Source organism: Schistocerca cancellata, chromosome 6, assembly GCF_023864275.1.
Source record: "Schistocerca cancellata isolate TAMUIC-IGC-003103 chromosome 6, iqSchCanc2.1, whole genome shotgun sequence".
Taxonomy (NCBI): domain Eukaryota; kingdom Metazoa; phylum Arthropoda; class Insecta; order Orthoptera; family Acrididae; genus Schistocerca; species Schistocerca cancellata.
The window spans coordinates 438,315,656-438,333,549 of NC_064631.1; the positions used below are offsets into that span (position 1 = coordinate 438,315,656).

At 41.0% G+C, this 17,894-nt stretch overlaps 1 protein-coding gene across 1 annotated transcript in view; it reads right to left on the minus strand.

Annotated features, from left to right (window-relative positions):
* The window catches only part of LOC126088372 (urocanate hydratase-like), a 398,618-nt gene that overhangs the window by 344,995 nt on the left and 35,729 nt on the right, over window positions 1-17,894 (minus strand). Inside the window, exon 3 of the mRNA XM_049906510.1 lies at window positions 4,668-4,821. Coding sequence (XP_049762467.1) covers window positions 4,668-4,821 — 154 coding nt within the window. The remainder of the gene's footprint in view (window positions 1-4,667; window positions 4,822-17,894) is intronic.

Genomic DNA, 17,894 nt, shown 5'->3' on the forward strand with positions numbered 1-17,894 from the left:
ACATATATAATTACATCTCTTGGCACAGGATAGTGTATAGAGAATCACATGCAAGCAGTGTCAAAAAGTAGATATTGGTCAGTCAAGCAGTGCTGTCGTATTTGGGCTATCTGAAATTGAGGAAAACTGGATATTCAACCTTTTCTGATCATTTTTAACCGAAAACCGTTAGTATGATGCAGACTGTGAAGTGTGACATTCTGTTAAGAAAAGCAGAAAGACTGCCCTACAGGAAATGAAATCAACAAACACATCATACAGAATGCAGTATACTATTAAATGATGAGACTCAGTTTTCTTCTTACCCTTCGTTAGATTAACTTTTCATTGCAAATCTTCCTCTTCCTCTTATCCTCAGCGACCACAGGCCCTGTAGCCCACGCGCTGCATCAACTATCTGCTTCCACCACCTTCCATCTCTCGCAGTCTCTCTCCACCCTGCGCAAATTCCTAATGCTGCGATGTCCTTTTCTGTGTCATCTTTTCACCTTGTACGAGGTCGGCCCAATGGTCTTGTTGTCTGGCGAGTTCCTTCAAATGCTTTTTTGGTGATTCTGTTGTTTTCCATTCTAGCCACATGTCCATCCCATTGCAGTCTCCTACTTTTTAATTTCTGGATGATAGTGGGTTGCTCCATTAGCTGAAAAATATTCTTGTTCTTTCGAATTCTCCATACACCATTCTGCAACACAGGTCCCAAGATTTATCTCATTACTTCTCTTTCGGAAACATTCAGTTTTCCTCTTTCGTTCTTTGTAAGCGTCCAGCTTTCTGAATCGTACAGTACTATGGGGCAGATGATAGTATTGTATATATTCATCTTTGTGGTGATTGACAAAGCTTTACTTTTGAATGGGTTGCTTAGTGAATACAGACATCTTGACCCTGAGGCTATTGTTTCGTTTATATCCATTGTTATGATATTTTTACTGTTGAAACGTGATCCGAGGTAGTTAAACTGAAGAAGTTTTCTGAATTTAGAATGTTGGTCAATTTCAAAGGAAGGGTTTGGGTTTATGACTCAACCTATTTCCATATATTCTATTTTCTCTTGGTTAATCAAAATCCCCATTTTGCTGACACTGTGCCTGAGAGGTCTGTACATGTCTTTCAGTTCTTCTTCAGTTTCACTCAGCAACAGTGTATCATCCGCATAAGCCATAAGTTTTACTTCACTGTGTTCAAATCATTACAAATACCACATGAAAACTGTAAATTCACCTTAATTCTCATAAGTTGTTAAATGTCTCTCTGTTTCCCCTGTGTTTTAGTTTATGTAATTATTTGTAAGTGACAAAAATGCAATGATGTACATATGCAGACTGGAGCGACGAATGAAAATATTTGGCAGGACCAGTATTCATGCCTGGGTCTCCTGATCCCTAACCACTACGCACCCTCACACTCTGCCTTTGTACAACTGCATGCGCCTTACTCCTTACTGCAAATTCCCGCTCCCGCCTCAGCCCACTTGGTATTCCCCCTAAACTCGAACAGCATTGCACAGACTCTGCAACTGTGTTGGGACAGCACCTCGGCATCGATAAAAACGAGGGATGGTGAAGTGCTATTCCAATACTGTTGAAGACCCTCTGGAATGCTGGTCGAGTTTAGGAGGAATACCAAGTGGGCTGAGGCGAGAACGGGAATTTGGTCTGAGGTGGGAAGCGAGCTACGGCAGTCCGTAGAGTTGTGCGAAGACCCTGTGCCAGGATGGCGTAGTGGTTAGTGCATCTGCCTCGAATCATTGCCTTGGCACAAATTTTCATCCGACGCTTCAGTCTGCATATTATATACATCACTGATAAATCAGACGTGAAAAGGCCTCTGGAACCCAATAGTTCCATTTTAAGAAATCCAGTGTTTTCCTCTGTAAACACTCTATGTCACTTCTGTATCTTCCGTACAAACAGTAACAGAGAGCTCAGCTATGTAATATGTGGTGTCACCGCCAGACACCACACTTGCTAGGTGGTAGCTTAAATCGGCCGCGGTCCCTTAGTACATGTCGGACCCGCGTGTCGCCACTGTCAGTACTTGCAGACCTAGCGCCACCACATGGCAGGTCTAGAGAGGCGGACTAGCACTCGCCCCAGTTGTACGGACGACATTGTTAGCGACTAGACGTACGAAGCCTTCCTCTCATTTGCCGAGAGACAGTTAGCCTTCAGCTAAGTCCATAGCTACGACCTAGCAAGGCGCAGTTAACCATATCTGGAGAGAGTCTTACTTGTATTCACCATAAACGATGTATACCAAAAGGATGCATTAAAGTTAAGTATTCCCAAAGCAACGTACTTTTCTTATTAGCATTCATTGAGCATCCTGTTTCAGACTTCACGATATTCTGGGTGAGCTGATAGCGTGCCTATTCGGCCCTTCTAAATAACACTGTGTCGGCACTTCTGTCGACACATAACATAATATTTATCTCTTTCTGCACCGACATACCCTTGTAACAAACAGATAATACTCCATGTTGCTACTAGTACAAAACAGCGTAACAGTGAATGAAGTAATAACAGGCAATTGAACTGAAAAACAAAAAAGTATCATCTGATCTTAAATGAACTAACTAATACAATTTATCATAATATATAGGTACAAAAATATATATTACAAGTAAACTACATGCTTCTCTGGTGAGGAGTTGTAGAGGAAATTAAATCTCTAAGTATGACGTCACAGAAAAATAAATATGAGTTCCCAATTTTTTGCAAACCAGCCTAGTAAAGGCAAATGTCGTCTAGTGGAACTGATGGAAAATATTAGGATATTGTCTATGAAAAAGACAGTGCTTTCGAAAGAGGAAGTGATTCAGACAACAAGGAACCGCAAAATATTTACATAGTCGCAAGTAACGGTTTGAAATTATTAAAGAAGCCTCTATTTCTCAATTGTAAGTGTTCATTTAAAAGGAGGCCGTCTTTTCTTATCGTGTACCTAAAAATCTCTAAATCTTTCAATATAACTCATCTCCGTCCTTTCTTTCCTTTTTGCAAGATCTCAATTTCTTCGGTTCTTTGGATTATGGCCCGATCTTAACAAGTGTTCTGCGAATGTAAAATGATGCACTTTCAAGCTTTTTTACCTGTTCTTTATACCTAATATTAAATGCCCTTCCAGTTTGTCAGATTTAAAATATTGACAGTCCATCGCATGACAATTTTAGCGATAAACACTTTTCTTGTGTCGCGTTCTACGGTGTGCTTTACGGAAGCGCTGTATGTAATTTATTCTTACATTGTTAATGATCGTATGATGGCTACTGCTTGTACTGCTTGTGGCCTGACGTGGTTAGGTCGTGATTTATGTAAACAGATTTAATTAATCTATCCAAGTAAGTTGTTGCTTCATTTTCCAACTGGGAATTTTAATTATTTTACATCATAACATATAGCTAGAAGTTATTTTTTGTTTTGTTATAATTTTCAGATAACGTAAGGTACATCTGAAGAAGATACTCATATCAGTGTCGAAACCTAGGTAAAATTTAAATAAATTAACTTCCGGCAACCGACTGGCTGTTTACTTTATTAATTGAATCTTACAGTACCTGTTAACAGCCTTGTTCCAGAGTGTGAACTTCTGATTTGTTACGTATGTATTTCCTGTGGATCGTACGTATTATTTACTACTCCGTATAAGATGTCGATGATTTTCTGGTCAAGCTCGAAAACGTCAGCCTTCGTGTTTCTGACAAGGTCGAGAAATTTCAAGACGTCTGGCTGTTCGTCTGTGGCAGTGAAACGGATGAAATCTTCACGTGACTCATTATGCCTCTGAGCACTATGGGACTTTACATCTATGGTCATCAGTCCGTGACTCATTATATAATCAATGTTCGGTAAGCTGTAATTGGCTAAACTGCGTCAGTTCTGAATTTATTGCTTCGTAACCATCTTCTTGTTATTTCAGTATACCACAAATTCTATTGATGATGACTGCAATGAAAATCAGAAAGCCAAGTCAAACAAATGCATTGTGTAATCAACCATTTATCACAATTTCTTCAAATTACTTGCTTTTTTTTCTTCGTCATTGCTGTGGTCATGATTTCTCTACAATTCACGGAAACCATTGTAGACGTGGTAATGCGAAGTGAGTTGGGCAAATGGTTAGTGAAGACGCTTTACAAGGTTTGAAGTGGGTGAGAGTAGAATAGTTTGTTCTAGTACCCGGGCACCAGACTACGGTCTCTCTTGTATCTCACCCGGACAGCTACGTTGATATCGTTGAGGAATATATCGACGTTATCGACAGACAAAGAGGTTGTGGACCCAGCAACTCGTGGTAGGTGGCACTCCGGCCAGTCATCTGCTCCTGCCACCTAGAGGCCAGAATGCCCTTATAAATCAGTGGTCAGCATCTATACAGTCACATCGTTCGTCGAGTGAAGACTGTACACATCATCCTCGAGGCCCACCATTTGGACTTCGGCTTCCTTTAAGAACTATTTGTTGCTGTGGTGATTACGACCTTGCGTCGGCTTACGAACTTTCTGGTATCGTTCTTCGACCATCAGTTTCGTTTGCTCACGCCAACCTAGGTTGTTCAGGTTTTCTGTGAACTGTCATTTGTTCTCTAGTTATTTCATTGTGTATTAAGAAACGGTGTGTACGTTGGCCTCAAGAACTCAAACAAGCGTGTATAAAAGTATCTCTCACCTGTGCCCAGTTGGAGAAGACCTGTCCGTTGCCCCCGTAGGTGACGAGCTCGTGTGGGAACTGCGCCACCGCCGGGTCTAGGTTGTTGAGGATCATCAGCATGATGGCCGCCGCCTCTGGACAACGGGCAGGCAGAAGTTGCAGTGGATAAGCCCTGGGAATAAAAGTTGGAAACGGTACGTTAATGACTGAGATGTGTGCTCACTAACTGAGCATTCGCTGCCTCGAAAGGCCCCCTTGAGTCCGAACACAAGAAATTCAGCTACACACGAGAGCACGATTCATGGTTTGAGTCCCTGCTCATGGTTGACAAAATCTCATGACACTTTCCGTTCTTATTGTCGTCGTGAGTAGATTTAATATTATGCCAACTCTGAAATTTACACTGAAGTCTGGCAGAAAGGGCACAATGATAGCAGAAAGTTATTTCTGGGCGCTTTTCGTTGTAATATGACGATCTGGTCAAGAGCACTATTCCACCAGACTGTGTTTTAAATTATTTTTGTTTGCACTTCTACTTCTGGGAACTGCCCATACTCAAGTGCAGTTGTCAGAAACAGTCTGAAAAGCTTATAAGTGTGTTTCAGGGTCGGTTTCGCTCGGAAAAAATTGTTAAGAAAAAAAAAACTGGAAGCTGCGAAATTTTCGAGTTACCTAGCATTGAAGTTAGCCAATCAGACACTATGCGCGCAAATTCAACCGGCCTGCCAGATTCAATTAGTGTCAGTTGTTCTCATACCATTGATCACAGCACAAGCGACTGCTCAGCCTTTGGCTTGGGTTCGATCTTTACTACCATCCCTCGTCCAGTTTTTGAATCTTCCTCTTGTTGTGTATTAGGAAACCAAATGAAGGGGCAGCTTGAATTTGCACGCAACACCCTGACTGGCTAACTTCAATGTTAATTAACTCGGAAAATGTCTAACGTTGTTGTTGTTGTGGTCTTCAGTCCTGAGACTGGTTTGATGCAGCTCTCCATGCTACTCTATCCTGTACAAGCCTCTTCATCTCCCAGTACCTACCGCAACCTACATCCTTCTGAATCTGCTTAGTGTATTCATCTCTTGGTCTCCCCCTACGATTTTTACCCTCCACGCTGCCCTCCAATACTAAATTGGTGATCCCTTGATGCCTCAGAACATGTCCTACCAACCGATCCCTTCTTCTGGTCACGTTGTGCCACAAACTTCTCCTCTCCCCAATCCTGTTCAATACTTCCTCATTATTTATGTGATCTACCCATCTAATCTTCAGCATTCTTCTGTAGCACCACATTTCGAAAGCTTCTATTCTCTTCTTGTCCAAACTATTTACCGTCCATGTTTCACTTCCATACATGGCTACACTCCATACAAATACTTTCAGAAATGACTTCCTGACACTTAAATCTATACTCGATGTTAACAAATTTCTCTTCTTCAGAAACGCTTTCCTTGCCATTGCCAGTCTACATTTTATATCCTCTCTACTTCGACCATCATCAGTTATTTTGCTCCCCAAATAGCAAAACTCCTTTACTACTTTAAGTGTCTCATTTCCTAATCTAATACCCTCAACATCACCCGACTTAATTCGACTACATTCCATTATCCTCGTTTTGCTTTTGTTGATGTTCATCTTATATCCTCCCTTCAAGACACCATCCATTCCGTTCAACTGCTCTTCCAAGTCCTTTGCTGTGTCTGACAGAATTACGATGTCATCGGCGAACCTCAAAGTTTTTATTTCTTCTCCATGGATTTTAATACCTACTCCGAATTTTTCTTTTGCTTCCTTTACTGCTTGCTCAATATACAGATTGAATAACATCGGGGAGAGGCTACAACCCTGTCTTACTCCCTTCCCAACCACTGCTTCCCTTTCATGCCCCTCGACTCTTATAACTGCCATCTGGTTTCTGTACAAATTGTAAATAGCCTTTCGCTCCCTGTATTTTACCCCTGCCACCTTTAGAATTTGAAAGAGAGTATTCCAGTCAACATTGTCAAAAGCTTTCTCTAAGTCTACAAATGCTAGAAACGTAGGTTTGCCTTTCCTTAATCTTTCTTCTAAGATAAGTCGTAAGGTCAGTATTGCCTCACGTGTTCCAGTATTTCTACGGAATCCAAACTGATCTTCCCCGAGGTCGGCTTCTACTAGTTTTTCCACTCGTCTGTAAAGAATTCGTGTTAGTATTTTGCAGCTGTGGCTTATTAAACTGATAGTTCGGTAATTTTCACATCTGTCAACACCTGCTTTCTTTGGGATTGGAATTATTATATTCTTCTTGAAGTCTGAGGGTATTTCGCCTGTTTCATACATCTTGCTCACCAGGTGGTAGAGTTTTGTCAGGACTGGCTCTCCCAAGGCCGTCAGTAGTTCTAATGGAATGTTGTCTACTCCGGGGGCCTTGTTTCGACTCAGGTGTTTCAGTGCTCTTTCAAACTCTTCACGCAGTATCGTATCTCCCATTTCATCTTCATCTACATCCTCTTCCATTTCCATAATATTGTCCTCAAGTACATCGCCCTTGTATAGACCCTCTATATACTCCTTCCACCTTTCTGCTTTCCCTTCTTTGCTTAGAACTGGCTTTCCATCTGGGCTCTTGATGTTCATACAAGTGGTTCTCTTATCTCCAAAGGTATCGAATTGTTATCTTGCCGTTTATTTCTCAGCACAACCTACCCTGCTGGACCCGTATAAGCTTTTTAGACTGTTTCTGACCATCCTGCGTAATAATAGATGCCGATACAACGTCCTTGTTTCGTCGAGATCAGCATCACTGGAAAAAAGTTTTTGAAGTAGATGACAGTGGACCAACAGAAATAGAATTTTAAAATTACAATGAAATCCAGACCGTTAGCTGGTTACAAGTGTTGGTAAGTACCAACAGGGACAGCTGGGCAGTTATAAGAAGTAGAAGTGCAAATAAAAATAATTTAAAACACAGTCTAGTGGAATAGTGCTCTTGACCAGATCGTCATATTACAACGAAAAGCGCCCAGAAATAACTTCAGGGACAGAGTCCCGATTGGGACTCGAACCCGGGATCTCCTGCTTACAGGGCAGACGCTCTATTTGACTTTTTTTAAAATCTCACTTTTGTTCGTTTTCGTTCGTTTCATCGCCCGTGGAGGACGTCATAAGACACCCGTTTAAGTTCGTCGTTCATCCATTAACTCATTGTTTTTATTACAGAGGGGAGCTAACCCTCTAACCGAACACGCTGAGCTACCGTGCCGGCTTTCGACTGAGCCACCGAGGACACTGAGGATAGAGCGACTGCAGCGACTTGTCTCTGGCACGCTCCCCTTGAGGCCCACATCTCCTACTTAGTGTTCACACACTACATCTGTAGTGGTCCTGCCCACTATACTCATTACTCGCGGCAGTCAATCTACCGATTCCCGTAAGAGTTTGAGCAATGTGAGTAGATCCGCACTGAAGAAGATCATTAGTTGGTAAGCCTTGTCCGAAAGAACAGATACCATCTTCATATAGAAACTGAATGTGTCCAGTGGCCGTGAGCGGAATAGAAGAGTAACAGCTTGGAGAAAATCCTGAGGGGGATTCAGCTCGCTTCTTGGAGTTATTTAGGTTTTCCGTTAGCCAGGTTATTGTGAGTTGCTGGTTGATTAAGTGAAATAATTTTGTATCCACAAACTCTTCAATTAGTAGCAGAAGCTGAAAATTCCTGTTAGATATCGGCGACAGATTTCGTATTTACTATAAGGGGTGGTCACAAAGTTTCCATTAGAAGACCGAGTAGTCCAGAATCAGTTGGCCAATCAGGTAAAGTCGCCGTTAGCATTGAGGCAATCCTCCCACCGACGCATCGGACTGAAGATACCCGTTTGGTAAAACATCGTGTCCTATTGCATGAAAAAATCGGCAACTGCCTGCTGCCCATCCTCCTCTGACAGGTGCAGACATGCATGCACGTCCAAAGGAACAGGCTCTGCGGCGACTACAGCCATTATGAAATACATTCAATGTATTCGCAATTGCGATTATTGCGATTACTGACAGCCATCAGCTGTAGAATGGAATGTGCTGGACCGGGACTCGAACCCGGATTTCCCACTTACCGGGAGCGGTCGCCTCACAATTTGGCTATCCGTGCACGACTCACGGCCGAATCCAAACTTACATATCTCGTCATCCAGGCGTCTATGACCTGGACTCTTACATCCTTTATGTATATTCCCGTACAGGTCAAACGCTGTACTTGAAAGTCGCTTGCCCAATGTCGGCAGAGAAATACGATTTTGCAGTGCCTGCGTAATTCTGATTACAGTACGAAGCTCCTATGGACATGCATGCATGTCCGGGAAAGCGACTTTGATATACAACGTCTGTGGGAATACATATAATGGATGTACGAGCCCAGGTCGTAGACGCCTGGATGACGACATATGGAAGTTTGGATTCGGCTGTGAGTCAAGCACGGATAGTCAAGTAGGCACCGGGAGCGTGTTCGATCAGAGGGTTATCTAACCTCTGTAATAAAAAACTGAGTGAACGGAGCAACGAAGAACCAGAACGGGTGTCATCGGAAGTCCGCTCCGAAAAACCTCAACGAACAATATACAACAAAACGACATCATCAAAAAACAAAACAAAAATGGTAAACCAACAGCTAGTTAGTTAGTTAGCTGATTGCGTCTTCCATTGAAGACACGGTACTGTAGCCCTTATGATGTGGAACGTGTCAAGTGCACAACAAATCAACAAATGCACATATGAAACAAGATTTATTGTAATATATATATATATATATTACAATACAGAGTTAAAGATTAATATGTCTATTATTTACCCCATTCCTTTAAATGGCACAAATATTATATTTATAGATTTATTTATTCCTATTCAAGAATTCATCTATGGTATAGAAGGAGTTGTCAAACAGACATAATTCCAATTTATTTTTGAAACTATTTTATGCTGTCTGTCAGACTTTTCATTTCATCTGGTAATTTGTCGAAAATTTTTATAGCAGCATATGTTACCCCTTTCTGTGCCAAAGATGGGTTGAGTAAAGGATAGTGTAAGTCTTTCTTTTTTCTGGTATTATAATCATGAATGTCACTGTTGTTTTTAAATTGGTCCATGTTGTTGAGAACAAATTTCATCAGTGAGTAAATGTACTGTGAGGCTGTTGTAAGAAATCCCAATCTTTTGAAAAGATGCCTACAAGATGTGCGACTATGAACCCCACACAGCTCGTGATAAGCAGGAAATTCGGGTTCCAGTCCCGGTCCGATATAAATTTTCGCTGTCGTCATTCCATTCTACAGCTGATGGCTGTCATTATTCGCAGTTGTGAATACATTTAATGTATCCTCCGACAGGAGTCGTAGATTCCTCAAGGGATTCTTTTTTAAGGAACCGCTGGCGTGATAATTGCATGACGAAACATCAGAACTATAGGGTGGCTTCTCGAGTATGTCTCGCTCGAGATGACGTCACTTCTGTGTTACGACATTTGCGGTATGAGAACGTCCGTGATCATGAAACAGCGGCATCCCTCGCTGGAATTTGGCTGGACGTTTGGCCTTAATTGTACGCAGTAATTTTCCCAGCGTTGCGTAGCACCTTCCCTCATGATGGAGACACCAGGTTTCTTGAAATCAGTAAGTAGTGGCCTCCCAGATCGACCGGCGTCTTGTCTGGAATCGCACGGAACCTGGCACAACATTCCACAACGGTACATTTCAACAGGCATTCTACCCTACACAAATTCTTAGTTCTCCATGAATGTCTACCAGTGTGTGTTCTTCGTAAGCCAAGAAAAGAATAACTGCATATTAGTGCTTTTTGAACGTATTTGGAAATAACATCGCCATAGTTTAGGTTGCAGCATTTACCACATGCACGTCGGAAAGGCACAAGTGCCACACTAATCACTTGCCTAAATATCGCTGCTTGTATACCCGCACCAGAGTCGTGCTGCGTTGGATATACGCAACAACGCCGTCAAAATTTACAGAAACTCTGTATTGTTCACCAACGTTTTCCTTTTATGATCTCCACTTGAATGTCCCGGTTTCGGCATCGTCAACATAAGATCTATGGTAAAACCGAAAGTACATATGTAGCAGCTAACGTATATACTTCAACTGAAGGTACCATTGTAAAATGCACACACATTGATGAACCAAAATATTATGACCACTGCCGACATCTAGACTGAATTCCACCTGGTGGCGTTGGAGGCTTGTGACATAGTAAGGAAACTATGTAAGCGGACCAGAGGCGAATGGGGAATTGACTGACATAAGAGACTTTAACAAAGGATAGATTGCTATGGTCCATTGCCTGGGAACAAGCGTCCCGAAGATGGTGAAGATGGTCGGCTGTCCGGATGCTTCTGTCGTGAACACCCATCGAAAGTGACTGAAGGACGGCGGTGTTGGTCGTTCACGCTTCATCAGAAACCGTGGAGGCTGTTAGCACGACCTCAGCGTAAAGTAAGGTAGGAGGCAATCTGTAGTGAATTTGACGGCACGGTACGGTGATGGCGCAGGCAAAAGTGTTTTGGAGCACACCGTTCAGTGCAGACTGTTTGTAGGGAAGCAGCCTACTCACGCCTTATAAAATTCTCATCAGTCTTTCCATTGTGTGCCAGCCTAGTCCGCTGTATCTAGCTCTGACGTCATAAATGTTGCGCAATACTTTAAAAATCAAGTAAATAACCTGAAACGGTTCTAGCATGTCAGGAGTAATACTAAATCAATATGTGTTGAATATCAGTTCTAACCATTTTCGAAATTTGGAAGTTTTTCTGTAAAAATCATTGGCGCAACAGAAAAGAGCTAGAGACTTAAAAATTTATATTTAGATTCCTTTTTCATACTAATTTAGTAGAAACAGTCTTCTGGATCTCACAAATTAAGATTTTAGTTGAAATTCAATATTTTCTGGTTTTTGTCTTAAAAGTTAAGGAAGCAAGATAGATTAAGTAGGCTAATAAATAAGGCTAGGATGTCTAAATTTAAGTAGAATGGAGATCCGCTATAATCATAAGGATGTGAGAAGTTTCAGTTGAATAACTATAAAATTATAGCGATAGCGTATCTCCAAAGGGCAAGTTCAGAGCTCATCTACTGCGTGTAGTGTAATTAAATTAATTCTCTCGCCCAAAATATTTGACTTAGCCACGTCAGACTTTTATTATGATTACTTATCTTTGTGCTGAACTCACATTTAAATTGAGAGCTTCATCGGCCATCAGCAAAGGAAGCGATGATTTATTCAATAACTTAAAGTGGTGCATTACTAGCCCAGCGGCTAGTCGGGAGAGCCGATTTGATCAGGCGTTCCCTTAGCCGTCCGCACCGCAGCTTTATATATAAGAACGCTGCGCGAGTCCGCGAGAGAAGGAAGGCCCCAGTTCTCTCCAGACGCTGAATAGCACACCATCTGTGTCGGGAGTCGCGTCGCGTCGGTATCATTGCTATAAACAGCCTTGGATGCCGTAATAAGTTACTCGGGATACGCGTAACCATGAAATCATTTTCGAGTGAAGTGTTAATTATGGGATGACTTTAATGATCTATCTTCAGTTGGCGTATGTCGTAGTTTCACGTGCCGCCGCGGGACAGACATTCTACCATTATTTAGCGTGGCGTTTGATGAACATTATCATCAAATTATGGCGAGCATTCACTTAAACATTTAATTTGGACAGTTATAGTTGCATCAGCGCATTAGACTCTGAACTGCTCTGGCAGTTGGATTGTGTGGATTCCTTTTTTTGATCTGTGACTTTCAGAATATAGCGAACGTTTTTTACAGGATCGTTTTTGCTTATGAATCCCAGACAATCTCCTAATTCCTCAGAGCTATAAGCTGTAGCTATAAGTGTATTTCTCAGATGAAGTGGGCACTAGGAATTCTAATTACAGGCTTCACGTTTTGCTAATCACTTTCTGGTTGCCAATATTGTAGTTAGAGAGCCAGTGTTGAGAACGGCAAAAGACAGTATAAATAATAGGAACATTTATATAACAATTAATTCCACCCGCCGCCCCACATATGGTTAAACGGCAGGGAATTGCATCTTTTCTACATTACAAACCAAATATTATTAACAAGTATTAATTTCAACCAGCCACCCCACATATGGTGCATCGGCCGGTAAAAACGAACAAAACATTATTATATTCACAAATAATTCCACCTCCCGCCCCACATGTTGAACAAGTGACTCATCAGCAAACGATCCTTACGTGTTTCCATGTCGACCTACAGACGACGGTAATTGCGATGGAAGTGGACACAGGGTCAATGGCTCAATGGAAACGTGACACCTTGTTGGATCAATCATGTTTCCTGTTACAACAGGTCGATGATCGTGTCGGAATTCGCTATCATCTGGGCGGACAGCAGCTGGTAACATGCACAGCGCCACCGACGAAGGCGAATGGGGCCAGTATTATGCTACGAGAGATGGTCACCTGGGCTTCCATGGGACCTGTGTTAGTAATCTAAGATACAATAGCAGCTATGGGCTACCTGAGAATGATTGCGTTCCAGCCCCATCCATTCATGCTTGACATCTTTTCTGACGGCGATGGTCTCTTCCAGCAAGATAGCCAGCAGTGTCACTGGGCCAGATCTGTGCTACAGTGGTTAAAGGAGTGTGAAAGTGATCTCACGTTGATGTCTTGGCCACCAAATTCATCAGATTCGAGCCAAATGGAACACATATGGGACGCTATCGGGCGCCAACTTCGCGGCCACAAACCACCGATTTGTAATGTACGGAAATTGCGTGGCTTGTGCGTCACATATCTCCGGAAGCCTGCCAAGGACATGTTGAACCAATGACACTCAAAATTGCTACTCTATTGCATTTCAAAGATAGTCCAGATGGCTACAATGGTTTGAGCCATCAGCGTGTGTATACATTCCACTGTCGTATCAGGTATATTGAATTTAACTGATGAATGAGAAAATATAAAAATGCAGTAAATGAAGCAGACAGATGTGAAAATTACCGAATTATCAGTTTAATAAGTCATGGCTGCAAAATACTCACGCGAATTCTTTACAGACGACTTGAAAAATTGGTAGAAGCCGACCTCGGGGAAAATCAGTTTGGATTCCGTAGAAATATTGGAACACATGAGGCAATACTGATCCTACGACTTATCTTAGAAGATAGATTAGGGAAAGGCAAACCTACATTTCTAGCATTTTTAGACCTAGAAAAAGCTTTTGACAATGTTGACTGAAGTACTCTATTTCAAATACTGAAGTTGGCAGGGGTAAAATACAGGGAGCGAAATGCTGTTTACAATTTGTACAGAAAGCACACAGCTGTTATAAGAGTTGAGGGGCATGAAAGGGAAAAAGTGGTTGGGAAGGGAGTGAGACAGGTTGGTTGGTTGGTTTGAAGATTAAAGGGATCAAACTGCATAGGTCATCGGTCCCAGTGAGACAGGGTTTTAGCCTATCCCAGATGTTATTCAATCTGTATATTGAGGAGGCAGTAAAGGAAACAAAAGTAAAATTCGGGGTAGGTGTTAAAATCCATGGAGAAGAATAAAAAAAAAAAACCTTTAAGGTTCGCCGATGACATCGTAATTCTGTCAGAGACAGCAGCAAAGGACCTGGAAGAGCAGTTGAACGGAATGGACAGTATCTTGAAAGAAGGATATAAGATGAACATCAACAAATGCAAAACGAGGATAATGGAGTGTAGTCGAATTAAGTCGGGTGATGCTGAGGGAATTAGATTAGGAAATGAGACACTTAAATAGTAAATGAGTTTTGCTATTTGAAGAGCAAAATAACTGATGGTCGAAGTAGAGAGGATATAAAATGTAGACTGGCAATGGCAAGGAAAGCATTTCTGAAGAAGAGAAATTTGTTAACATCGAGTATAGATTGAAGTGTCAGGAAGTCGTTTCTGAAAGTATTTGTATGGAGTGTAGCCATGTATGGAAGTGAAACATGGACGATAAATCGCTTGGACAAGAAGAGAATGGAAGCTTTCGAAATATGGTGCTACAGAAGAATGGTGAAGATCAGATGGGTAGATCACGTAACTAATGAGGGGGTATTGAATAGAATTGGGGAGAAGAGAAATTTGTGGCACAACTTAACTAGAAGAAGGGATCGGTTGGTAGGACATGTTCTGAGGCATCAAGGATCACCAATTTAGTACTGGAGGGCAGCGTGGAGGGTAAAAATCGTAGAGGGAGACCAAGATATGAATACACTAAGCAGATTCAGAAGGATGTAGGTTGCAGTGGGTACTGGGAGATGAAGAACCTTGCACAGGGTAGAGTAACATGGATAGCTGCACCAAACCAGTCTCTGTACTGAAGACCACAACAACAACAACAACATGAGATAATGCAGATCAGTTTATTCTTTGACTAGTGTTTTTAATATGCGATCACTCATGCACCTTTAATTCACTTGATTAATCAGTAGCATCAATATTTGCATGTTATCAGCTTCTATCTTGCTTTGATACCAATGAATCTATAACTGCAAATTCATTTTTACCTTTTTGATTATATGATCGATATTTAACATTGCTATTTAACGTGTAACTGTCATATTCGTGACGTTCAGTATTAGATTTGATACCCTAGTTGTTGTGGCTCTACCTGGCGGCATTCATTTCCTCTTTGTAAGTGGCTCTAAGCGTTTCTCAGTTTGGTATTTACACAATGAAGCACTTGTTTGAAGAGCCAATGTGTATGTTTTCTTATAATTTCTTATGGCATGTGTATCAGTTGTTTCCTGTGTACTATCTCTTCATACAAATTGAGTTGGTTTAGTTCAACAACATTCGCTCTTTATGTAGGTTTTGTTCTACACAGATCTGATTATGACTATACCGAAAATCTTCTTCACTTCAAATAATTTGCATATGTATGTTATGGTACCCATCATTATTTCGGTCTGCGTTGAGTTATTCGCCTTTTTGTTTCTAGTTCCTAGTTGTGTGAGTCCTTCTTTCATTCTTGATTCTTGTTATAAGTTAATTCCCATATCTTTGGCTACATTTCTAATGCTATTAATATCGAGTTGTTTTTCTATGTCATTATTATTTACATCCTTGCTGCGCGGCTCCTCCCGTCGGAGGTTGAAGTCTTCCCTCGGACATGGTTGTGTGTGTTGTTCTTAGCGTAAGTTGAAGTTAAATGAAGTAGTGCGTAGGGTAATCTTGGGGACCGATGACCTCAGCAGTTTTGTCCCATAAGACCGTACCACAAATTTCCAGTTTCCAAAAATTTACATCCTTTTACCGTCATCTTGAAACATTTTTTCATGCCTGGATTTTGCGTTTTATTGCTTGCAATACGGAATTAGCCTCCACGTAACACAGTGTAAGAACTACCAATGGGAAACTTCATTCTTTTTCGTCTGTGGATTTGATTTTTAAGTAATATGTTCTTTCCACACGTATTACCGGACTCGAGATTATACAGAAATAAAAAAACCGTGAGTGCAATGCCTTGCTAATGACTTCATTTTCACATGTTCCCTAGCTTATACGAAGAAAATGCTGTTAAAATATTAGTAGTCAGTATCTTCCAAGTGATAGTCCTATTGTTCTTAAAGCATGGAAACAAAAATGCGTGAATGTACAGGAGAGAAATGTTTCTATAAGGCACTCCCAACGCACTTTTTCTGTGGCTGCATACTGTCACGGCGTTAATGAGCAAGTGGTGGGATGCGGAATTATTAATATACATTGCTCCACAGGAGAAACACAGAAGGCGACAATTCTCACATTCATTTAATGGCGCCGAATACATTTTACGCATCAGTGAGTTATTTCTAAACGATGTTTTGAATCAAGAGCGCCTGCTTTCTTACTCTAGGTAATCAGCTCTGTTTCCCTATAGATACATTGTAATAAGCGTATAGTCTTCAACTGCTAATTACCTGTCTCTAACAAAAAAATCTATGGATTACAGACATTCTAGACATTTCTGCCGACAGATACCTGTCTTCAACTGGATAATCTCTCAATGCTGTATTAATCATTTATGGCCTCAACTTTAGTGAGCCACTTCGTATGAGCGTTACCTCTGCGGGAAAACGTGTGTTGAATTAATATTCCATGTGATTCTCTTCGCACATGGCATGTACTTTACTTTTATACAGTTTCTTATGCAACACATCGGCAGAGATCGTTTCTATTTCAAAGACGTATTGGCATTTTCTGCTCTTTGAACGCCATGACTCATTATTTGAATACCATTTCTTCTGTGATTTTTCTGCTTGCGAATGTGAAACATTTCTCTAGTTATATTCGCTTGTGTAAGCTACTTCAAATGCCTCTTTTTTACATATAGTTCTTTCTTAAAGATACGTCAATTACTGGTACGAAAATTTATTATCTAATACAATTTTTTGAAATATATCTTATTTGTCTACAATTATATCATTTTCCATCTAGACATCATTATTTATTTATCTTTAATGATTAATTTTTATGCAAATACTTAACTTCTTCAGGGTAAATATCTCTTCCCAGAATGTGGGGTTAGTTAGTAAGGAACTTAATCTGAGGTGTTTTCGAAACATGGAGTTGCCTTCCTGTAGAATTCCAGTGCTCTGTCTTCAGTATCTAGATCTGTTCACAAAAGGCGTAACCGAGCCTGTTGGGAGGGTGACGCTGTCCTGTTACAAGTATATGGTACAATGGATGCATGAGCAACAGCCGAAAATTAAAAATGACTGTGAAATTACACGTCGCGGACGGCGATTCGGTTGACCCATAGATATGCCTTTACAGTAAGAGAAACAATTGAAAAGCAAATGATTTCCCTGAAGAAACTGGCCTTAGTTTCATAGATTGCAACAAACGTTCTGAATAAGTGACTGGGGAAAGCCTCTGACAGAGAGTAAAAAAGAAATGGGTACTCAAGATACTAATTAATGTTACCAGGAGTCAACTGCAAATATTGGATATTCTGATCAAGAACTAAATTCTACAGTGTCAGATCATTGAATATAGTGACATGAAATGGCGTTCTTGGTTATTGTGAAGTCGATTACGATTGGTAAAAATTCCCGAAGCAAATCACTGTTAGTCATTGTCTCCCGTTCACATAGTATTTAATTCTAGGGCTATATGATCTGAAAGTTAAAAACATAATCTCATTCCTAGGACTTATAGCACATCAGAGACTTCAGAAAGTAACTAAAATATGCCCTCTTACAATGATTGGAGTTAAAGGGAAATGTGGCTATGCTTAACAAGAACGA